Consider the following 25,558-nt stretch of genomic DNA (forward strand, 5'->3'; position numbering starts at 1 on the left):
AGGGGAATAACATCAGTACAGTTCACCAGTGCATCTGTAGAGGGTGCTTACAAGAAGTGTGGCCGGGGAAACAAAGACCCTGCCTCAGGAACTTGAAAAAGAAAAAAAAAAAACAAACAAACACCGAGCAGTTCCAAGCGCAAGGGAACAGCATCAGATGCCCATTCAGAGATGACAAACTCAGAGCTAAGGACGCTAAGCATTATCATTTAGCTCACTGTTTGACAGTGTGGGCCTAAATAGCTTGCCCAAGGTCCATGGCACTCTTTAAACTCCTGGTCTACTACTCAAACCATAGGATCCCCCTGTCTCTCATCTGTTGATAAAGAAGCATAGGATGAATACAGTGTTTGTCACTGAATCTTTTCTTTTTTGGTCACATCAATTAAAACTACAGTAAAGGTGATCCTCGATTTACACATATTAAAAAAATACTTGCTTCAAGTGTAGGGATATCTGCCTTATCTCTTCTGACATAGAAAACAGTGATTACATTCATTTAGTGGATTGTGGAGACTCTGGAGGTATTTCTGTCTGGGCAACTGTCAACAATGTTACCTATAACTTTCTGACATGAGGAAAAAATGGGAATTCCTGTCGGTTCCTCAGAACACTTCAGTGTTGGGAGCAGCAGATGAATATACAGTATATGGCAATAAATGACCTTCATCTAACAGCCCGTGAGAGTCAGCACAGTGCAGTGTTTTGTTTTGTTGATGAGGAAAGCCAGATCACACAAGGTCTCCTGCATCAGTTGTTCCTTGAGGGACTTTTGTTTCTACAAGAACAAAGTGATTTTATTTCTGAATTTGAAAGCCTGCAGCTCTGTCCTGCAACCTCTGACTAACCACCTGACACCACAGAAGCTTATCTGATCTTAGTTTTCCTCTGCCTCCAGAAATGCTCTTTCAGTATCAGGACAACACAAAACAAATAAAAAAGAACCACACCAGGATGTGGATGAAAAGTAAAATAACAGAGCTAATGCCAAAGAGAGTTTAGTCATGCAGCTAGAGACATTCAACTACAGTCATGTGAGAGCAACTCAGGCACAAAATGATCCCGTTAAAGTCAGAGGCCAATCCTCAACATATGGCTCACTGAATGAAGATCACCCCTCCTTATATAATTAAACTACTTGTGTGCAAGGACCCAAGCAGGAATTGTAGGGCGAGAAATGCCTGTGGGCTGCAGTAGCAGGTGTTGCACCCCACTCCACATGTGTGAAGATTTGTTGCCGTTAGGTCTGCATAACCATGGATCCTCTGGCTTCTCCCTTCCTCTCAACATTATCTTCTCTGCACTGGCCTTCTGAGATACTGCTTTCTGATTATAGAGAATACCTATAATATAGCCAATCAGAAAGCAGTCTTTGCTCATATTTGGGTGTTTATAACATCACAAACTTCTTCTGAACTAACACATAACAAGTAAGTGAAGAAGAAGGATGAAAATGAGATCAGTTTTACAAAACCACAATTTTACTAAGGTTTTAGATGACCCCCCAACATATTTTAAACTTAAGGTTATGTGCACTGACATAGGAAACAAATGTAGGGCAGCCGATAATACAGTGGTGAATGTTAACATGGTGACCACTGTTAGCATCTATGCGGTCAATTGTCTAATTCCTTAGACAATGTAAAAACAAAAAACACCAAACCTTGCAGTCATCTTTTAAGCTTCTTTTTAAAAAAAATCACAATGTGTGGATATTTTGCCTCTTTCTGAAAATAAATAAATATCCTCATCCATCATAGTGGATTCTTTCCTCTGCCAACTTCCATTCACAACATCCAAATATCATTGTTCTGAGAAGAAACTATGCTGTTTGAAAGGGATAACGAACAGCACAGCCCAAATTAAATCTTCACTTGAAACAAAACATACTGTGTGTCTCCACTTTTCCATAACCAAAGGTTTCTTTAAAAAAAAAAGAAACAACACTTTTCAACAAAGAGGGTGATGAACAAAGTGTCCGTCACGGGATGCATACCCATTAAAGGATACATATGAGATTAAAGGTATTCCCCTGTTCTACATAAGTTAACCAGAGCTATTGTGACCTTGCAGGCTTTCCGAAGGGAAATTCCCCATCAAGATCTATGCAAGAGAATGACTTGGCACTCAGACTATATCTATTATATATCAGAAAATGCAAATGGATGTGTGGTTGTTAGCAGAGACAGCATTTGGGGCAAAACAGCCATAAGCAGTGGTGTGTTGGAATCTGATCTTTCTGTTATGATACCTCACTGCTTTTTAATCCCTGTAACCTCAAAATGACAGAGGCAACATATCAGAAATAGGAATTTTGCTTTGAATTTGACAATATTTTTTTCTGTTACCTTTGCTGTACAAGATTAAAAACAAAACAACCTCACAGTATATTTAGGGGTGATAAAACAAATCTCCATAAAATGTATTGTAATGAATCTACTGAGCACGAATAGGGCATTGCAATAAATCTGCTGACCGTGAATTTGCTGCTATTCTTCTGGGTCCTGACTGGAGGATGATAGTAGGGTGACCCGATGTCCCGATTTTATAGGGACAGTACTGATATTCAGGGCTTTTTCTTATATAGGCGCCTATTGCCCCTCACCCCCATCCTGATCTTTCACATTTGCTATCTGGTCACCCTAGATGACAGACATGGACAAAGATCCTATGTCAATGGGGAGGGAAATTTGAGATCTAGAGGGACAGTGACAAAGGCAGCTGTACCTGATGGCTGCTCCAGGTGATGGGGCTGGGTCTCTGGGGCAGTGTACAGTTGAGTTAATCTTGGATTAAGAATAATGGGATTTATGTACATTGTATAGATAAGAACATGTATGTAGCGTAAATAAACATACCAGACTAGTTTCCATAGCATAAATGTCTAACAATGGAAACTGACCTGCTGCAAAGCCCTAAAATCAACCACTTCTTGTCCGAAGACTAACAATATTTTATATTACTTTTTCCATGTCTGTCTATTCAAGATATGTCACATTCACATTACTGTCATAGGATCAGTCGAAGACATAGGCAGCAAACTGTCTTGAGAGTGTTATCACTGCCACAAAATACTAACTAGCTATTACTCACAACACCTTGGAACACTTGGCTTTTAAAATGTTGTCCTGTATTATAGCAGCATACTGGAACTGGGCCCTGTTCAAAGTGAAAACTTAAAAGCTTCAGAAGACTCCCAAGATCTCTTCCACATACAAAACAAATCCAAGGCTGTAGACACAAGATAGCAGACCAGAGTTTGGCAACCCCATAAAGGTAGGGTTCCATTTGGCCACCTTTTTTATAAAGTGAGGATGTTGAACTTCTTTCACTTCACTTTTATATCTTGCTCCTCCTGGTTCTATTACATACATCCTGCTTTACCTTCACCCTGTGGAGATCCAGGTCTCCTATAACTCGGTGAGGGAGCAGGCTAGAGGCAGAGCCCAAGGATGGCTATTGTCTGCAGCATCATTCTCTTAAAGACACAGACAGTCCCAATGCACTTGAATTCTGACTTATTCATCATTAGCTTTTGCTGGGCCACTACTGAACTCTGAAATCTGCTTAAAAAGGAGGAGTGGAATCAGAAGACACAGAGGATATGGCAAGAGTTGGGCTGCTGTTGAAGACTCTGTGGGCCATGAAGCAGATCAGTGGCACATAGCTTCTGCACTGATGGCTTTTGGCCCAGGAGGTTCTCTAAGAATTGAGAATTTCAGTGCCAAAGTCCCTGCCCCTTCTGCAGCAGGTGGGGAAAAACCCTATCTCCCAGTGGAATTATCAGGCAGAAACCACACAAATGGAGTGGAAACACCAATTTTTCCATTCTCCTACATGGAAATAACATAACTCCTGTCTCTTGGTAGATTTGGCTTACAGAAATCAGGGATGGAAAATATCTTTGGCATCATCCCGTACCGTCCATTTCCTGCCAAGGCAAAATACTTCTCTGCAGCTTATTCTGGTGCACTTCATCTCCTCTAGTTTTAAATTACTTAAGTGATGGGGCTTCTACTACTTCCCTTGAGTTCCTGCAATCAAACAAGCAGAAAACTAGTTTTCAGATAGGGAGCAAATTTATATTGCTCCTTTCAGTTTCCTAATCACATTACAGCACAGAGATATTTCTCATTTCTGTGTCTCCTGATGTGCAAGCAATCTTGACTCTCTTGAATGTTAATTAAACATGGACTGGGATTTAAAAGCTTTTATTTAAATTGAACCATAGGTAGCTCTCTCTCACTGTTGAAAATCACTTTGGCAGTTTTTCCTATGTATTTTTTCCACAGAAGGAGCTGTTTTTCTTTATTGCCCATGGTAATGTTAAATTCAAATGACAGCCACTCTCTATATATATATAGGGCAGCACAGCATGGGGAGGAGGTGACCAGCCCTCTGTGGAGAAAGAAGTGGTTCCGGACTATTTTGAAAAGCTGGACGAGCACAAGTCCATGGGGCCAGATACGCTGCATCCGAGAGTGCTAAAGGAGTTGGTGGATGTGATTGCAGAGCCATTGGCCATTATCTTTGAAAACTCATGGAGATCGGGGGAGGTCCCGGACGACTGGAAAAAGGCTAATGTAGTGCCCATCTGTAAAAAAGGGAAGAAGGAGGACCGGGGAACTACAGGCCAGTCAGCCTCACCTCAGTCCCTGGAAAAATCATGGAGCAGGTCCTCAAGGAATCAATTCTGAAGCACTTAGAAGAGAGGAAAGTGATCAGGAACAGTCAGTATGGAATCACCAAGGGCAAGTCATGCCTGACTAACCTAATTGCCTTCTATGATGAGATAACTGGCTCTGTGGATGAGGGGAAAGCAGTGGATGTGTTATTCCTTGACTTTAGCAAAGCTTTTGATACATTCTCCCACAGTATTCTTGCCAGCAAGTTAAAGAAGTATGGGCTAGATGAATGGACTATAAGGTGGATAGAAAGCTGGCTCGATCGTTGGGCTCAATGGGTAGTGATTCATGGCTCCATGTCTAGTTGGCAGCCGGTATTAAGCGGAGTGCCCCAAGGGTCGGTCCTGGGGCGGGTTTTGTTCAATATCTTCATTGATGATCTGGAGGATGGCGTGGATTGTACCCTCAGCAAGTTTGCAGATGACACTAAACTGGGAGGACTGGTGGATACGCTGGAGGGTAAGGATAGGATACAGAGGGCGCTAGACATATTAGAGGATTGGGCCAAAAGAAATCTGATGAGGTTCAACAAAGACAAGTGCAGAGTCCTGCACTTGGGATGGAAAAATCCCATTCACCGCTACAGACTAGGGACCAAATGGCTAGGCAGCAGTTCTGCAGAAAAGGACCTAGGGGTTACAGTGGACGAGAAGCTGGATATGAGTCAACCTACCTGAAAGGGGGTTCCAAAGAGGATGGATCTAGACTGTTGTCAGTGGTAGCAGATGACAGAACAAGGGGTAATGGTCTCAAGTTGCAGTGGGGGAGGTTTAGGTTGGATATTAGGAAAAACTTTTTCACTAGGAGGGTGGTGAAGCACTGGAATGCCAGGTTTCAGAGTAGCAGCCATGTTAGTCTGTATCCACAAAAAGAAAAGGAGTACTTGGGGCACCTTAGAGCCTAACAAATTTATTTGAGCATAAGCTTTCGTGAGCTACAGCTCACTTCATCGGATTCATGCAGTGGAAAATACAGTAGGGGGATTTTATGTACACAGAGAACATGAAACAATGGATGTTACCATACACACTGTAATGAGCGTGATCAGGAAAGGTGAGCTATTACCAGCAGGAGAGAAAAAAAACCTTTTGTAGTGATAATCAAGGTGGGCCATTTCCAGCAGTTGACCAGAATGTGTGAGGAACAGTAGTGGGAAAAAATAAACATGGGGAAATAGTTTTACTTTGTGTAATGACCCATCCACTCCCAGTCTTTATTCAAGCCTAATTTAATGGTGTCCAGTTTGCAAATTAATGCCAATTCAGCAGTCTCTCATTGGAGTCTGTTTTTGAAGTTTCTTTGTTGTAATATTGTGACTTTTAGGTCTGTAGTCGAGTGACCAGAGAGTTTGAAGTGTTCTCCGACTGGTTTTTAAATGTTATAATTCTTGACGTCTGATTTGTGTCCATTTATTCTTTTATGTAGAGACTGTCCGGTTTGGCCAATGTACATGGCAAAGGGGCATTGCTGGCACATGATGGCATGATGGCATATATCACATTGGTAGATGTGCAGGTGAACAAGCCTCTGATAGTGTGGCTGATGTGATTAGGCCCTATGATGGCGTCCCCTGAATAGTTATGTGGACACAGTTGGCAATGGGCTTTGTTGCCCTGGAATGGGTTATCTAGGGAGGTGCTGGAATCTCCTTCCTTTGAGGTTTTTAAGGTCAGGCTTGACAAAGCCCTGGCTGGGATGATTTAGTTGGGGATTGGTCCTGCTTTGAGCAGGGGGTTGGACTAGATGACCTCCTGAGGTCCCTTCCAACCCTGATATTCTGTGATTCTATTATATATATATATATATTTTATGATTTATAAGTCTTTATGATTTTTAAATGTAGCTTTTGATGTATTAACATCAGTAGTTACAATTATAAGGAGTATTATCAAGTTTGAGCATGTTCATTATGTACTTCCACCACACAATGTCTGATTTGTAGTGTTTGAAAGGGATAAAGAAAAGGAGGACTTGTGGCATCTTAGAGACTAACCAATTTATTTGAGCTTAAGCTTTCGTGAGCTACAGCTCACTTCATCAGATGCATTCGATGCTTATGAAAGCTTATGCTCAAATAAATTGGTTAGTCTTTAAGGTGCCACAAGTCCTCCTTTTCTTTTTGTGAATACAGACTAACACGGCTGCTACTCTGAAACCTGAAAGGGACAGAAATGTTTCAGTATTTCAGTATTCAATATTTCTTCCTTCCACTCCATTTAAAAAAATGCTGACATTGCTGTTCCCGGGAGAAAAGCAAGATTGCCGAACGACAGCACAGCACTGAACCATGACGAAGGTGAGGCACAGAAATCAAGATCACCACTCTGCTAAAATGTAAGGATGTGACCAGAGCACAAAGGCAGAAAGAGAATGCCAAGTATGAGTTTATTTTAGAGATACTGGGCTAACAGACATGGCTTTTTTTGGAAATTGGCCTTGCCTCCCTGGTGCATAGGAGTTGCTCTATAAATAAAATTAAAGTCTAAATTATGTCTTTTGAAAGACAAGGTAATGCAGCAGGTTGCACTTTTAATGCTCTATAGGACATAATGCTTCCTGGGTGCAGAAGGAAATACACTTCTTACATTTAAAATAAATGATACAGGCAGTGCTCTCCACAGTACTACTGCTCTGCGCTAATCTGCCCCTGTGCAGGGGTGGAGACATAGTAACACCAGCGTCCTGACATGCCCCCTCTGAAGTGCTGCTGAAATCTAAGTGCAAATATGAGACCTGGAGTGCTGCAGGGGGGAGAGGGAAGGGGTCCAATGGATTTACACCAGGATTGAATTTGGTCTGTTATTTTTGCAATCACATGAAAAAGAAAGGAAATATCATTACATTTAGCAATTGACTATTCTGCTTTACAGCCAAAATTCTAAATTGTATCAACTCTAAAAGGACTGTGAAAAGTGATGGTAATATTTTCCCTCTTTGTAATTATTAGCATCCACCCATAGAATGGACTAATATTGATTGATCAATCTAGATACACAACATTTATTTCAGGTCTTCTTTATATATCACACAGGCAAAAAAGCACAAAACCAATTATAAAAAAAATGTTTTGTTCTGCTGGTTCTCCTTTAATAACATGCCGGCATTGAACATTTGTAAATGACTGATGTTGCACTGCTTTATTAGAAATACTTGTAAAATGCAAGAAGAAAAGGAATACTTCTGGCACCTTAGAGACTAACCAATTTATTAGTCTCTAAGGTGCCACAAGTACTCCTTTTCTTTTTGCAGATACAGACTAACACAGCTGCTACTCTGAAACTTGTAAAATGAAGTAAATCAATTTGTATTAGTTATTAACATACTTTATTTCCCGGTTTCAGAGTAGCAGCCGTGTTAGTCTGTATTCACAAAAAGAAAAGGAGTACTTGTGGCACCTTAGAGACTAACAATTAGGGGGAGAACTCATGCAATGTTTTCTGAAATGGCAAGAGTTGTAATTTAGTTTCCTTTTAGTACTCATATTACTCATAAGGTACATGCCAAGCAATGATTTGCTATTTGATAGGAGCTGTCCCAGGAAATTTAGACTCCTTAAATTCAGGACTTCAATTTGTCAGTTTATGTTGGGATATTATTGAGTAAAGTATAATACTACACATGCAATTTTCTTGCAAATTCTAGCCACTTTTATTTTCTCATTACCAAAGAAGCCATAAAAATGCATTTTTTAGTAATTATAAATTACTGGAAAGATATTGTATATCATTTCTTATCAATTTCCTAGCCAATGAAGGTTTGTTCTTGTCTAATATATACTGTTTTCCTAACTGGATTATTGGCTGTAATGAGGTGTGTTTAGAATAAACATGGACATACTGGAAAAGTATATAGAATATTTAGTTCTGTTGGAATCAAGGTGAATGCAAATAGAATATTAAACCTGTATACCAATGTTTCCACTTTCACTCAGCAGCCTATAATTTTCTGAAGAGGTAGAAATAGTCTGTTTACTTACAAATCTTCTTTAATATGAAAGTTTCAACCTCATACTTCTACCCTGGCTATTAGCATTTCCTGTCTTATGTACAGCAATCTTTTCTTTGCAGCCCTTCCTGACATTCACATGTCTCGGGGCCATTCAAATCACTTCTGCTATCATATTTTACTTCCATAACTATAATCATGCCAGTCCCCACACCCTTTGTCACAGTATCAAATACAAGTTATTGACCTTACCTTCAAAGCCTTTCATAACTTAGCCCTTCCTGAATTGTTTACTCATATTTTATTGTCTCTCTGATTCCTCTCTGCCAATAATGCAATATTTTATTACCCAATTGTCAATTTCTCCCATGATCACCACTGTGCTTTCTTCCATGGTGCACATTTGACAAGCGGTCTCCCTAAATTAATCTGTAAAGCAGAAACCCTTCAAATGCTTCCTCCAAATTCACTTCTACTGTATCACATAGGGTAAACTGACAACGAATAATAGTTAGGTATAGAACAGCTAAGATAATTAATGTCTCCTGTTTGTTTATATATATTTTTTAAAAAGAGAGAATCTGAATCTAACTGTGCCAGCATGCCTTCTGCTCACTGTTACCCTTCTCTTTCCTCTGCTTGTGTGTTATACCACCTTGCTGCATCTTGTCATAAATTAGATCTGACTGAGTCCTCTGGGCATTACTGTAATACAAATAATAAATAATAAATACTATTAATTCAAATTCATTAATGATTAATGCAGCTACTTTTAAATGCCCAGCTGCTCTGGTATAGCTTCATCTTGTCATCATGATATGCTAACACTACCAAACATTAACATTAAAAGCAGATATTATAAACTTAGCCAACCTTCCTCTTCCAACTGCTGAAAATCTTATAACCTTTCTATGACATGAAATGAAGAGAAGACTTTCTTCTTAGATGCAGATTTTTCCCTACTTCCCTTTTGTTTGTTGCTATTATCATTAACTATTTGTATTGCAGTAGCACCCAGAGGTCCCAGTCTAGATCAGTGACTCCTTATGCTATGTTGCATACAAACACATGGGTAGATACAATGCCTGCTCCCAAATTGCTTAAAATTAAAGTTAAGGACAGGCAAAATGTCACAGGCAAAAGGAGGGAAGGATAAGATAGGGCTTGTCTACACTGCCGCTTAAGTTGATGCAAGTTACGTTGCTCAGGGATATGAATAGGGTGACCAGATGTCCCGTTTTTAAAGGACAGTCCCGTTTTTTGGGACTTTTTCTTATGTAGGCACCTATTACCCCCCACCCCCATCCCATTTTTTCACAGTTGCTATCAGGTAACTCTAGATACGAACAAACCTCCCCCCACAGATGACATAACTTACATCGATTTAATGTGGTATATACACCATGCTATGTCGATGGGAAATGCTCTTCCACTGACGCAGCCAGATTAATTACATAGATGGGAGAGCGTGCTCCCGTTGATTTTAGTGCATCTTCACCACATGCGCTAAACTGACATCACTGCATCAATTGCAGCAGCGCTGATTTAGCACAGTACTGAAGACAAGCCATAGCAAATGGTAAATGTTTGCTTTGTCTATACAGTGTGTAACACATACAAAAACTACATTACAAGCATCATTAAGATTGGAAAGTCAAGCACTCGAAATTTAGGTTTCCTGTGCTACCTTGTGCATATGCATTATGCTACAGCCTTTAATTACATAATCACATACTATTTTTTCTACAGTGCGCAGGATGGCCAGTGTTCACTTAATGAGCAGCTAGTCAGTATTTTGCCTTTACTACCGACTGCTCAACCCCTGCTCTGAAGTCAGAATTATTAAGTTCCTCCTGGGCTTTTCTGGGGTGTTGAGTGCTTCACAAATATTCATGTATTTTCACGCCACCTAAATAAGGAACTGAGAGCATAAGGTCAAAAGTATATGCTAATTGTGGGTGCCCAATTTGGGAAACCTGAGACTTGATTTTTCAGAGTAGTCAGCATTACATAACACTTTATATGTTCAAAGCATAGTTCACATTGACTTCAGTTGCAACTGAGGGTGGTCAGCACTTTTGCAGAGCAGACCACAGGGTTTCAAGTGTGTCACCCAGAAGAGTCGGTATACACAATTAGTGACCACCTATGAAAAGTTTGGTTTACCTGACTTGACTAGCATCACACAGGAACTCTGTGCCAAAGGCAGGAAGAGAATGCAGTTCCCCCAGGCAGCACTTAAGTGACTCTACCATGACATCATCCTTTCTCCTTCTCGTGAAAGCCTCTACCTCATTAACTGCACAGTGTGGTCTAGTAGATTGGGTGTCAGCTGACCTGCATCCTAGTCCTGCTTTGATATCTGGTGCCAGTTACTTCACCTTTCTGTGCCTAGGACATCCCTTCCAACTTCTGCAACAAATGAAGCAGGGGTCCTACTGTCAACAGTCTCTGTCATTACCCAGTCCTCCAGAGCAGGTTCATCCTGTACATTTCATGAGAGTGTGATTTCCTAGATTTTAAAATAATTAAAAGAAATTCCCATCATGTGGGATCATGTTGACACCCACATACATCATCAGCAGGGTTGGAACCTTTGGATCCACTGCATGGATCTCCACCTCGTGAGCTAATAGAGTACCATGTTACCCTCTGTGTGGGCCAGCACTAGAAGGGAATAGAACACTTTGCCAGTGGGGTTCACATAGGTGGGGTGACAGCAGAGGAATGGTGAGATTCAAGTTCCATACTTCAGTTCCATACTATACTCTGAAAGGAGGTGTTACAGTGCGCATGGAGTCTTCTGCCCATTCCCCCCAAGTATGACCCTCTTGTGCCCCATCCCCTCCAATCTGTTGCCATCCATGTCCTGTCTCTTTCTCACCCCTGGCTCCTTGTGCCAATCTTCTCACCCTCGGCAGTCACAGTCTCCACTTCTCAGGCTCCTCCTCCCAGGCTCCTTGCCCCAAGTCCTCTCTCCCCTTCTGCACTCCCAGTCTGTTTCCTTTCCCACTGCCAGTCTTCTTGCCCGGCCATTCCCAGTTCTCCCAATCTCTTGATCCTTGTTCCGAAAGTCTGAACTCCACCCCTTCCTGGTTCCTCATCTGATCTGTCTCTCTCCTCCTGCTCCCAGACCCCAATTTCCCTCCCTAGGCTTCTCATCCAGACTCTCAGTGTCACCCCCTCAGAGGGCTGTCTCTTTGCTCAGCCTGTCCCAGTTCTCCCCTCACACCCTGGCTTCTTGTCAGATCTGTCTTCCCTCCCCCTTCACTTCATTCCCTCACCCCACTGGTTCTCATTCCCAGTGTCTCTCAGGTTCCCAGCCTTCCTCCCTCTCCTCCCCCTTCTCCCTCCGCAGTGCAACTCCCCGTCCCAGTTTTCCTTGCCTTCCTGTCAGCCTCTGGGCCCAGTCTCCCTCGGCCCAGTCTATTCCCCCAAGATCGCTGGAGGTCAGGTTCTTGTCCCCTCTGCATTTGAATCAGGAACCTTCATCCTTCACACTTCCTGAGCCCAGAAAAAACAGGCTCTCTGCTCCCAGTTCAGGTGATTGGACCTGACACAGCCCAGAGAAACCCAGAGCTGCAATTGCAGGGAAGTCCTGCTCGTCCACAGGCTGAAGAAGGCTCAGTACAGACAGAATCTTCAGTGAATTTAGCTGCTCAAATCTAAGAAATCTCTATTGAGCATGTGCAAATTGCCATTTTTCAAAGGATTATAACATGGGCAAATTTGGCAACAAGGCAACCACACATCCAAATTTCAGACCTGGTCCAAAACACAAGGGCACTAGAACTTTTCAAAGGAAAGATCACCAAAATGGTTTATTATGGGCACAACGATGCAGTTTTCCACCCTCGCCTCATTCTCAGAAATTACTGATTCGGTTTTGCTGAAATTTTCTAAAACAATTCAGCCTGAGGTAGACACCCAGCATGTAAAATCTCAGTCAAAGAGTTGAAGTTTAGCAAAGTTATAAGCTACTGAAAGCAAGATCTTATAAAGAGACGTGTCAGGCAACCAATAATAGGCAGTGGTACCAAACCCTCTGATAATAACATGATGGTTCCAAATATTTTTTACTTTTAGTAACAGGCAGCAATTATAATTTGATTGGCATTACTCTGAAAATTCTAATTATCTGACACATTTACATCCACAGCTCTGTTGCTAAGGAATTTGCTTTTAAAGTAGCCACTTCTTATTATGAAGTACCCTTTGCTTTGGTTCTACATAACTAGACAGCTAACAGCAGAAGAAAGATGAATCTGCTGACAAACCTGACCCGATTAACAAGAAAGTAAGCAAGGCAAAGTCATGTCAAATTATCTTCCATAAGAAAGAGATGGCAAGAAGGGAAGAGCCAAAGAGTGGCCAAACAGAAAAAGAAAAGGACCAGTGTTGAATGAAATAGAATGTTCAGGTTTCGAGAAGAACGCCATAAATAATAGCATGAGAAAAGTATAAGAACTCTTGTAAAACTCTTAGGAAAGGGCTACTTTGAATACAGTAAGGCTATGTCTACATTGCCAGCTTGGGATGTGATCATGTAGATCAGGGGTTCTCCACCTTTTCTTTTTGAGCCTCCCACCCCGCACCCCAACATGATATACAAACTCCATGGCCCACCAGTGCGACAACAGCTGGTTTTCTGTATATAAAAGCCAGGACCAGTGTTAGGGAGTAGCAAGCAGGACAATTGCCCAGGGTCCCGCACCATGAGTCGCTCAGTCTTTGGCTTCAGCCCCAGGTGGCAGGGCTTTGGCTTTCTGCCCTGGGCTCCAGCGAGTCTAACCCCCGCCCTTCTTGGTGGACACTCTGAAACCTGTTTTCGACCCTCCAGGAGGCTCCAGACCTCCACCAGTTTCAGACAGGTTGTACTCAGTACAGCTCAGCCATGCCCCTGTGCTGCTACAAGTGCTACCACGGCTCCACAACTACATATAGATGTGCTCACTCGATGAGCCCCTGTATGAGTATGTATACATGAGCTGTAGAATCAAACACTCCTAGCATCTAGTGTAGCCATAGCTTAGAGTAACGTGGGATCAACTACTGCTCACAAAGGAACTGCAGTGGGATTTCATGTGACTATCAAAAGTTCAGTTTCCTTCGAAGGTTTGGGCTCTTCAGAGGGGCCCATTGACTTAAATCTAATGATCACGTGAAGAAGTGAGAGTTAGCAGGATTTGGACCTTGGGATAAAACTCACCCATGTGCAGAGGCCAGTACAAAAATAGGGCTTCAGCTGAACTTAGATGGTGCATACGCCTTTTGCTGATCCACTGCACAGCCGGGAACTTCATTGTTGGTGAAGAATTAAATCGGTATTCTGTGATATTGTTCTGTGTGTATCTGTCTATCTTCGGGAAAAAAGTGTACACTGGCAATAGTGCAAAATTAAAATAATGGTCGCCTGTGGGTTATTGTCAGAAGGCCGCACAAATATTCTCGGTAGAGCAAACGGTGTGGTTCTGCTGAGGAAAACATTTTCTTGCACGTTTATAACTGCTATCATTGACAACAAAATTACTTGAAATATGAAATAATGATAGTGTGCGCCCTAATATGCCAGAGACTTTCAGAGGTTTTGGCCTTTAGTACATTTTAATGGGTGCTTTAGAAATAACTATACAGAAACTGACACTTCCATTTATTAATCTGTAATTGTCCAAAAACAAATTCTGCTTTTTTCCGTCCCAATAGATTATGTTAATTATGCTGGCTTTTCTCCTGTCTTGACACCTTGGCAGCTCTTTTCAGCTTTTAAAAGTTGTGCATTTGTGACTGTCGTACTTTGACTGGTTGTTCTTCCATAATGGCTTTGTCAGTTTAATTCTTACATCAAAGGTTACAATTTTGTCCTCTGTCACAAGTATGTTTTCTATTAATAATGGTAGCTCAATACTCGCTGTTGCAGAGAGAGAGCAAAAATTAAATAATGTGTTTCAGTTTCCAAGCATAAGCATAAGGCTCTTATTTATTAAGACCTGCGTATTTGCCGTTCATTAAAGAACTGGGACTCTACAGTAAAGCTATTAGCTGTACCACCCCGTGTTCTGCTCTCATCAGCTCTCACCTGCTGAGCAGGGTTGGGGCAGCTCAGAACTCTGATAAGAGACATCCAATTAGCATCTGTTGTCTACAAGAAGAGCTGATTCTTCAATAGATGGCACTTTCCCCTGCATTGTGCTGCTGGAGTTGCTGTCTTTGCAGCATAAAACCAAGACCTTAACCGTTGTGCTAATTAAAGTTCTATACCACTTTTCTTAAGTACAAGGGTGTTAACTCTGGTGTATAGGCCAAATTCCAAGTCAGGTAATTAGATTCTGTTACATTAATCTCCCCTGCAGCTTCAACTAATTACAATGTTCTTCTTCACTTCCTGTTCTAAACAGTTGTATAGAACTGGTGTGCACTCTTAAACAGCTGCCATCTTCTACTCCAACAGTGGTTACATTTAATTGGTGAAAGGAGTGACCCTGATGTATCACTTATTTCCAGTACCTTCCACTGATTTCTGTAAGGGTAACCTAATGCCGAATAGGGAGAGATCTCTTTAAGATGTGTTGAGAGGAGAACGGGGAGAGGAATGAGTTGTGTCTGGGTCATTGTTGGTAGGCAGATACGCAATTAGCATTCCATGCCCAGAAGTTTCTGGAACTAGATGTAGTCGTCTTGGACATGCTCAATAGGCTCCCTGTAGCTGAACTAATGGAATCCACTGAGGGCAAGTAGTTGGGACAGCTGCTTTACAAGAAAACATGTGACCTGTGTGGGTTAGGAGAAGCTCAGCCACAGGAGCAGAAGCAGGCTGGTTTCCCTCTGAAGCATTTTTCAGATTAGTGATATTGTTAACTTTCCAGCAGAGTGGCCCTGGCAGTTCTAGCTACAGAAATGAGAAATTGGGAGGGAAAATAGTTTTCTTTCATTTTAATTTCTTTCATTTTAATCATATACCTTGAATGTTATTTGATTTTGGTCAAATTGCCTTAACCTGTAGTGTTTATCAACTGTTATTTAAATGTGATGATGGAGAAAAAGTCATCTATATTTTCTTAGTTTTGTATTTTTCTTGTAACAGGGTTAGTAATTTATATACTTAATACTGATTGGTTGGTTAATTTATTAACTGACTAGCTAACTGAACTATTCCAGCAGAGGAGGGAACTGAGTCTAGCTGGGTTTCAGTTGGAGATTTCCACAAGCAAGAGGAAGGAAGATATTGCAGAGCTTTTGACTCAGCAGACTGTGTAGAACTGATGAACAAAGACTCTAACTGAGACCCAGGGGAACTCAACCTAAGCTTTTGGAACTCAGAGTTACTTTTCACTGTGTTTCTGTAGGGACTAACTTGTTTAGGGACTATTTTTTTCTTTTCTTTATATTTATGTATAACTGTATATGGATTATGAAATACCCTTGCTATGTAGCAGAAATTAAGCTATTACTATGTTTTTGTATCATTATAAGGTTTTATAAAGTTTGTACTTCAGAATTAAGTTCATTCTTTGGGGGTTTTTTTACTTGATTTTGGGGAGGTTTACCCTCTGCAATCCTTGCTGAAAACCCTCAGTGACTGAAATCTGGGTCTCCATGTGCTTTTCCCTAGGAGATGTGTTGCACTAGGAGAGAAGTGGTGAAGCAAATGCTATATCACCCAAAAGTTACATAAAATTCTTTGATGTGTGTAAGTGCAAAGTTTTATTTTTGCACTAAAAAGCAGTATTATTTTCACTGTCATACAAAATCACTTATGCCTGGATTGTGGTTATGTCTAAGACTGAATTGTGTGAAAATAAATTTGCACTAATCAGCCTTAGATAAGTAGAATGCAAAATAATGGATTGTCTTAATTTCATGTTTTACAATGTTAAAAACCAATCTAGCAGCAGAATATTTAGGACAGCTTACAGTGGGTTCGTAAAGTGGTTCTTTTTCTGGAGGCTGTGATCTTCTGCTTCAGAATCTAACCTTTCATTTAAAAAAAAATCTTTAGCAGATATAATGGCAAAGATAACCTTAAAATGTAACACAAGTGTATCCAATTCAGTTCTTTCTTCCTGAGTCCGCAGTGAGTTTGAAACAACATCCATTAGAGACAGCTGAATTACCTCTCCATTTCAAGGGGTTGATACTTCTGAAATATAAGAGCAGAAGTTTGTGTCAATATTATTGACTATTTCATGCTGATAAAAGCATGTAAGAATATGGAGGGATGAACATAAAAATCTACCGTGACTTGTTTTCGTGTTTCAAGAAGGTGGAGGTTGCTTTGTAGATGGAATTTAGGACAGTAATGCTGTTTTTTCCAGTATGGTCCCTGGTGTATAATACAAAATAATGTGGTTGTGTGAATAACTGTCCCTATCTGTGCTGCAGAAATGACAGACCCAGAGACCTTGTGGGATGGTGGAGAGAGGACCACACAAAGGTTAAGGAAGCCAAAGAAAATGCAGGCAGCAGGGGGGAGGCTTTTGGAGAAGGTGCCTGACCTTCTCTTTTCTTTTTCTGACCAACTTTGAGAGCACTTCTAGACAGGTGCTTTCTTCAGCTGCTACCTTCCTATGGTGGGCAGAAGAGAGACTCCCTCCTGCATGCCTTGAGAGTTCCACTATAAGATAGTAGGGGCACCTGCCGTGACTGCCCCTGCTGTGCACCTTGGAAGTTCTGCAGATTGCCCTGCAGTATTCCAAAATGTCCGCTCAGTTTAGGAATTCTGAAGGACAAGTGTATATAGCCCTTCCCCCTGCCCATTTTTAACTCCAGCAGCTCCCTAGCCACAATCTACTTCTCCCACAACTCCCCAGACTTGACTCTGAAGAGTCCTCGCTCCCTTCCAGAAGATGCAGTAAGCCCCTCAGGGAGAGAAGGGAGCTAGAGCTAAATTGTAACAGCTGTCTGGGGGTTAACTTAGCACTGCAGGCAAGGCTATTGTAGGCCATCTCTGAAAGGGAGGGAGTTGTGGCAGCAGGCGGCTGATGGTGTAGCGTTCTTCGCCATGATAGGCCTGGTCATATAATTCCCGTGGCCTTGTCATATAATTTAGATCTACTGTATTGCACAGTACAAGGGGCTTTGAGTATTATATTCTTCTTGTACTACACAACTCAAGCCTCTTCTACAAATCAAAATGTTGCTAGTACTAAAAGAATGGCTGAAAGCTCTTAATGTGCTTGAGCATGACGTTAAGACTGAGGTAGCTGAAGTCACTTCCCCTGCAATCACATTCAGAGAGTCATTGTTAAAGATCAAAACATAGTTAAATTGTACAAATGCAGTATCAAGTTGTTTAAATGAATACAAACCTATATTATTTATACCATACTTTATTTATAGTAGCTTTTCTCACACCATGGTGTCTGGGTCCCCTGAGAAGCATTGGGCATTTATTTTCTGGTAGTCTATGGACTCCCCTTTGTTTCCAGCCATTAAATCAAAGTAATAGAAACTGAATACATTAAATATTTGCCTAATATTACTTTTCATGGAAGCAAGGGTTGCTACAGTGATGTCAATTAAGTGATTGTAGGATGGGAGAGGAGACTGAACAGGAGAGGAACCATCCAACCAACGTCTATTACCATGTGTCCTACACTGTGTAATTTGTTTATAGTGGAAGTAAAAATCGCAGTGCCATCACTGGTACTAGACTGAGAGATCTGGATGCAAGTTGCAGATGTTCTCAATGTAGGACACCAGCTGGTATATTAAGAGTCAGCAGGAATCTCAAAGAATGTTATATATATTTAGTGATATTGCCACAGGCAGAAGATAGAGTTCAAATCATCATTGTGATGTGTTTCTGGGTAAGGAGACCTGATTTGTTCTGTAACATCTGGGTTTTTTTACGGAAGTATTAACTGTTCTAATGTGTCTGCTTGTTTAGGAACATCAGTACTTTTATATCACTTAATCTGTCATCCAACACTGTCTCTGAAATGCCAAATTACATGGCTAAAATGTTCAGCAGCACAGCAAAAGGACGCATTTCTGAAGTTTACTCCACCTTTATCATCACATTTCTCTTTTGTCATTACAACTACTCTAGCTTTGCAGAACTATTTCTTCCTGTGAGTTGATTGACAGTGTTACCAGCTATGTAACACCTAGGCATTCCACAGAACAGATCATCCTCAAACTGCAAAGATTGTCTAACCAGAAAAGCTGACACTTCAACAGTTATTTAAAGGACATAAAACTGCTATGCACAATCTCACCTGAAATATTGCTCTTATGGAAAATGTTAGATGAAATCATAATTATGCAGCTTCTATTTTCGATAGTGAAAAATGCTGGGACTTGCAATCCTTAACTGGGCAGAGTTATGAACAATAAACCTACCTCATATCTGTGTTACACATACTTAACTACATATAATGCATCAGGCATTGAATTTTAGTCAATAAGTCATTCAGTGCAGCAGGGGAACAGTGATGCATCTAAACCTAGATTTTTATATCAGCTTTCTTTCTTTTCAGCTATTAAATGGCACTTGAAATTGTTAAGCAAATGTTTGTATTTGCTAGACAAGCTAAAACAATAAAGTATTGGTAGCTTTCTCAAAAAGCACTGAAAATCAGAGGTAGAGGGCATTTTGAAAATAGTGAAGGAAGGCTGTTCTGCACATGTGCTGTTTTCTGAATGGTATAGGGTATGAGGTTTTTTAAAGTGAAGAGTACAAGTAGAGAAAGTAATTTTTCTTCAACTCTATTTTAGGCATTTGCCCAAAGCTGTCAATAACACCTTCAACTTTTAGGGTAGAAAAATAACAAATAAGTTCCCAGCCCTCTTCTCCCTATTTAGAATATTGGTACAGGATAGGATTCTATCCATTATAATACATTATTGAACAGCAAAGGACTGGAAGTCAGTACAGATTGGAAAGACCATAGAAAACACAACTTCCTGCAATTCAGTAGAACTAAGTACAGTAGGTTCTATATAAGTTATTGCCCAGTGACACTACATCAAAAGATGGCTTTTAATTCAGCTACTTTAAGACACTCAATAACACCAGTGTCAACTGTTAGCGAAACATAGTATTTAAGCCCCTGATCCTTCACTATGTTGCATATCAGAGTACTAGTGTACAAATATAGAGCTCCATTAAAGTAAGTGGGACTCTGCATAAGTGCATGCATCTCCCTGCATGGAATCAAGTGGAGAATCACATCCTAAGCAGAATGTATCCTGGCTGAAGATTGAAACATAAAACTTGCTATATAAGTTATAATCATTGGAGCGTTTGTCTATAACTAAGTTTGAAAAGTTGATTGAATAATCAAGTTATGAATAATTCTCCCTTAGTTCAAGTGGTAGAGGCCTATGGCTTTGAGGCTGAAGATTGTGTGTTCAATCCCTGCTGACAACTGTGATGTCTGTATATTTATGCAGCTACTCTTAACTACATAAAGCTGAAATTTAAACATGAATGATCACCCACAAACTGGGAGCATGGACCTTCTCCCAAAGGTACAAAAAGCAGACTAAAAATCAATGTTATTTAATATTAGTGGTGAATTAACTCCATTTTACAGGTAAAGAATCTGAAGCATAGAGAGATTGTTAAACGCCCAAGGTCACAGATTGAGTCTGTGGCAGAACCAGCAAAGGAACATGGATGTCCTGACTCTCCATCCTCTATTATTATGCCCACTACAGTATGCTTTCACTCAGTGTATGTGTACACTGCACATTCCTTACAGTGTGTAAAGTACACACACTTCACACACCCCTGCCACAGATATAAATAGCAGTGCAGATGGTGAGGCACTGCTTAGGCAAGTAAAGACACACCCAAATCTTTAGGGTATGTACCCTACATGGCTCTCTGCATGCTCAAGCAGTGCCTCTCCCATCTACGCTGCTACTTATATCTGTGGCAGGGGTGTGTGAAGTGTGTGTACTTTACACACTGTAAGGAATGTTTAGCTGCCTCCCTGCTGCTGGAGTCTTTCCCTGCTGCCAGGAAATACTCTGGCAGTGGAGAAAGGCTCCGGAAGGGGGCAAGCAGCAGGGAGCTACAAACTGCAGTGTGTGCATGCAGCCTGCTTCTCACTGCAGCGTGTAGCTACACATAACCTACATGCCACCACCAGTGGTGTGCAGTGTGGACACAGCCATAGTTACAGATGCCCTATCACAGTAACTACCTGCTACAGGTTGTGTGACACGCATTCACTGGTTTGTGCTGCCTACTTTTGTAGTAGATTTTTATGGGTTTTAGCTCTTTCTGTATGTTTCCTACAAAGGGGAACATATGGCTCTTTGTCACTGTATGTGTTTTGTACCATAAGTGGCATATCCTTCTAGGAGTACGGGGGGGGGGGTAGGGAGGAAAGGGGGAATTTGTGGAACAATTGACACATTTCAAACAAGTCTTTCTTGTAGTACACATTTCTCTCTGTTAAGTCCAGAAACTTTCTGAACAGCCAGAGTGGAAGGATCACTATGCCCCATGCCGAGGAAAGAGTGCAATGAGTAAGAGTTATGATGAAAAAAAATGAAATGGTGAGAAATTTCAGCAAAGGACTACACACTTTTCTCTGCTTCCACAAACAGGGGGAGCTCAAGCCCAGGAACCTGGCCAGGAGCTGCAGAAGAAGAAAATTGTCACTTGTGTTGCATGCTCCCTCCTTTTGCCGAACCCTATGGATTCCCAATAGTAGTTCTGTGATGCTGGAATTCTGGAGATAGGGATGGGGCTAGAGGTGGTAGGTCTCTGATGGATTCTCCTCCCACCCCCACTTGCAGAGCACAACAATATAATTCACTGTACCCTCAAATATTAAGTGCACCAGAAGTCCTGGAGCAGCAGATGAATGATCCCCCAACACCCTGGACTTCTTCAGGAGTTGTATTCACAGACTACATCATGGGTGACTGTGTGAAGTCAGGGTGCCTCGGAACAGCTCTTTGAAATCTAAAGGTTTCCAAGTGATAGTGCAAGGGGAGAATAGAGGAACAACACACACCTACAATAGAGGAAACTTCATGAATTGGTTCTTGTGGAGTTTATACGGCGCCACATGAGAATAAACTGCATAATAACTAAATTGTTTTATTCTTTTCTCCCTTATGGATGTTTTCACCATAAGACTATCAAAAAATTGCATAGCTGAGAACGGAAGAGCGGGAGTGTCAAAGGAACACAGCTAATATGATTAAAGGATGAGCTGAAGAGCTCTTCTGCCAAATTATATGTCAACCCTGGTAGCTGCTTCAGTTTAATAGTGTAAACCATGTGTGTGAGGAACCACATGCCTGTTCTGCAAAAATATATTAATGACAGAGTCCTAAGGTAAGGCTTGTTTAAGTGTCTGAAAATGCCAAGAGTTGCATTTGCACAGGGTGGTTGTTGGGAGATGGAATATTTTTGTGGTGTTTGAAAAGCTTGAACAAGGTTTTTGCTGTCATGGTTTGAAGACATTATTTCAGGGCTAGCTAATATTTTTCTTTGTTTCCATATGTGTCCTATAGAATAGTCGGGAGAAGGGCTTAAAGCACTTCTCCCCCCCAAAAGAAGTAACAATTTTGATTAATAAAATGGTGAGATATTTGTTGTTGTTCTTATTTTCTGCTTTACGGTGTAGTATTTTAACCATGGCTGTCTTCAGGCTATCGTGTTGAGTGTAGACATTTTAAATCCATCTTCTGTATGGTTGAATTACAGGGTAAGTCCACCTGGTTAATTTCAGCACTTATTTATGTGTCATGTGGATAGTTTTTTATGTGCTTCTCTGTCTATTTTCAAAGATTTGGACATATGAACAGCTTAGATTTAGGAGTATAATGTGCTAGACGTTGCTTTATGGGTTTTTTTTTAATGTGAACCTCACCTTTTTATTGGAGAAATTTGTATTTAGAACAGGAAATTAGTTTCTTATATAAGCAACATAGCTTTTGTGGGCAGGGAAATTACATTATGTACCTTAGAAACTGTCCTCTGCATTTAAGAATGAAATGAGGTTAGGGTGACCTTTTAATTGAATGAAGAACTCAATATTTTTTTCATAACATATCCTAGTGATCTGTAGTCAAGGGCACATTTACCCTGGGCTTACAGAGTCATATTCAGTCCTTAGTTCTTCTGGGGTGCATTAAAGAGGAAAGTCTGTCCTGATATATTAATTGACATTGCTACCACTCAGTCATAAAGCGAAAAACAAGTTCTGAATTAAAATATAGTTCTGGTTCATACAATTCATCTTATAAGATATGGTCTTAATTATTAGTCTTACTTTTTTCCATTTTTTTAAATCATAGGTGGGTTTTTATATAATAATAGTTATACAATGGATTATTTGGATTTGATTATTGAAGATAAAATATGGTAAAACAAAAGAAAATAACCAATATCTAATTTCCTTGGGAAATTCTTTAGTGAAGTATAGTAAACATAAAATAGCACTGTGTGAAGAATGTAGAAGTTATCTATTAATTTTAGAACATAAGAACATAAGAATGGACATGCTGGGTCAGACCTAAGGTCCATCTTGCCCAGTATCCTGTCTACTGACAGTGGCCAATGCCAGATGCCCCAGAGGGAGTGAACCTAACAGATAATGATCAAGTGGTCTCTTTCCTGCCATCCGTCTCCACCCTCTGACAAACAGAAGCTAGGGACACCATTCCCTACCCATCCTGGCTAATAGCCATTAATGGACTTAACCTCCATGAATTTATCCAGTTCCCTTTTAAACCCTGTTGTGATCCTAGCCTTCACTGATCACAGAGCCTCCTCAGGCAAGGAGTTCCACAGGTTGACTTTACTGAGGCCATAGTTAAATACAGGAAATTGCAATTTGTTTTGAAAAAGAGATGCACAGAAGCAACAACCACTATGTTTTTAAAGGGGCTTGGTTAAAATGCTGAGTATAAAGAACCTGTACTAGGAAATGGAAAATGGAGAAAGAACCAAATTACTATGTATACAGTCAATTCACATTTGCAGACTAATGCTCATGGCAGCAAAATTTAGAAAGAGTTAATGACCCAGCAAGGTTAAATTAAAAAAATGTATTTAAAAATAAATACTAGAGGGAAAAATTTGGTCTGTTATAACTGGGGTCAGATATTAAATTAATTATTCTAAAATGTTTGTTAGTAAATCACTCCTTAAATCAGAACTATAAGGGAAAGTCGTATGGCCATCCTGACACCCTAGGGCTACTTTTGCTTTCATGCTGGTGAGCATTTACCCATATGAGAAACTCCAGCCTGTTTTACCTCCACAGTCCCTGACATGCTATGTAGATGTCAAAGACATGCACACACCCTCAGCCACACAGTGTAGGCAGGAGCATGTTAAACGAGTAGCAAAAAGGAGAGGGAAAAAGAGGGAATATCTGAACCCTCAGCACAAAACTGAGATGTTGAGAACAAAATTAATCAAGGAACCAAACGTGAAAAGAAGAAATTCTTTAATTGTCTATACACCAATGCTAGAATATTGGTACCAAACAAGAGGAATTAGAATCACTCATTAATGAGCATAGATTATATCTAGTTGGTATTACTGAAATCTGGTGGGATGATTCCCATGATTGGAATGTTAACACCATTGATTTTAGGAAATATCGAAGGGGGTAAATGGTGAGGGGAATGGCACTCTGTCAGAATGACGTGACCTGTTTCTGAGTCACTGATGACTCAGAAGAAAATGATCACGAATACTTATGAATCATGTCCTAACACATAAAGCACAAGATGGAGTATTAGTATTAGGTGTCTGCTGCAGACCACCAAATCACACTAGGGAACAGGAGGACCTTTTCTTTATGAACCTATCTATAATGTGTAGGGAAAAAAAGGCGATCATGGGGGACTTCAATTTGAGTGACTTATGTGGGAATTCTCATGCTGCCAGTATTAAAACATCCCTGGTATTTTAAATAATATAGATGGCAATTTCATAACTCATAAATTGATTTGCATCTATTATGGGGGGAATTCTATATTAGCCCTCATATTGACAGATAAAGAGGAACTGATCACAGAGCTAAAATTAATGGTAACTTAGAAACAGGTGATTATGACTAGATCACATTTATAATGTGCAAACAGAATAAAGCCTAAACCAAAGATATATATAGTTGACTGTTTTAAAGGGCCAGTTTCAGAAAGCAATTATGAATCAAATCATCTGGGAGGAAGATTTTAAATAAAAAAAATGTGATGATAATTGGGAATTATTTAAGAACACTTTGCTACATGCCCCCAAAGTCACAATCCCACAATCAAGTTAGAAGGCTGTGTTGGTTAAAAAGCCAACCTGGTTTAGAGGGGAAGTGAAGGCAGCTCTCAGAGCCTGAATCCCACCAAGACTTGGGAGAAAGTCTGTGTAATGCAGTATGGAAGCATTAGCACAGCTGTGAGACCTGGGACCAGTAATCACAGGTTTATAATGCAGTCTGGATGTCCAAGCACAGGCTTGAAATCACTTGAAATCACACTGACTTAGTGTGCAGTGTAGACATCCTCAGTCTGACATCAGTCCTGGGAATGGGTATATGGGACTCAATTAATAAAGAATTAAAAGAGGGTAATATAATTAATGTCAATCAACACAGGTTTATGGAAAGTAGATGCTGTCTAAATAATTGGGTATCTTTTTTCTGCTGAAATTACCAGTTTGGCTGATAAAGATAATAGAGCTTATGTAATATGTTTAGACTTCTACAAGACATTTGACTTAGTACCACACAATAGCATCGTTAAAAAAGTAGAAAGATATAAAATTAACATGGCACACATTAAGTGGATTAAAAGCTGGCTAACTGATAGATCTCAAAATGTAAACAGGAAGTCGAGTCACCATTTAACTAGTGTGTTTCGAGTGGAGTCCTGCAAGTATTGGTTCTTGACCCTATGCTATTTAACATTTTGATTAACAACCTGGAATAAAACATAAAATCATCACTGATACG

The 25,558-nt window shown here is 40.4% G+C and overlaps 1 protein-coding gene and 1 long non-coding RNA gene across 6 annotated transcripts in view; one reads left to right on the forward strand and one right to left on the reverse strand.

Annotated features, from left to right (window-relative positions):
- The window catches only part of ZNF804A (zinc finger protein 804A), a 220,573-nt gene that overhangs the window by 169,328 nt on the left and 25,687 nt on the right, over positions 1-25,558 (forward strand). Inside the window, exon 4 of one of the 5 annotated variants that reach the window (XM_048869379.2) lies at positions 21,192-21,930. The exons of 3 other annotated variants lie outside the window; for them this stretch is intronic. Coding sequence is in view for 1 of the 2 variants with exons in the window: in XM_075118003.1 (XP_074974104.1) it covers positions 6,973-6,981 (9 nt within the window). In the remaining variant the exon portion in view is untranslated. Of the gene's footprint in view, positions 1-6,826; positions 6,982-21,191; positions 21,931-25,558 lie in introns of those variants that run through there. One more of the 5 variants, XM_075118003.1, reaches the window with a different exon arrangement.
- Positions 16,030-25,558, reverse strand: part of LOC142068560 (uncharacterized) — a 469,584-nt gene continuing 460,055 nt past the window's right edge. The window contains exon 5 of the long non-coding RNA XR_012664397.1: positions 16,030-16,767. This is a non-coding gene — a long non-coding RNA (uncharacterized LOC142068560). The remainder of the gene's footprint in view (positions 16,768-25,558) is intronic.

The sequence above is a fragment of the Caretta caretta genome, chromosome 11, assembly GCF_965140235.1.
Source record: "Caretta caretta isolate rCarCar2 chromosome 11, rCarCar1.hap1, whole genome shotgun sequence".
Lineage (NCBI taxonomy): Eukaryota > Metazoa > Chordata > Testudines > Cheloniidae > Caretta > Caretta caretta.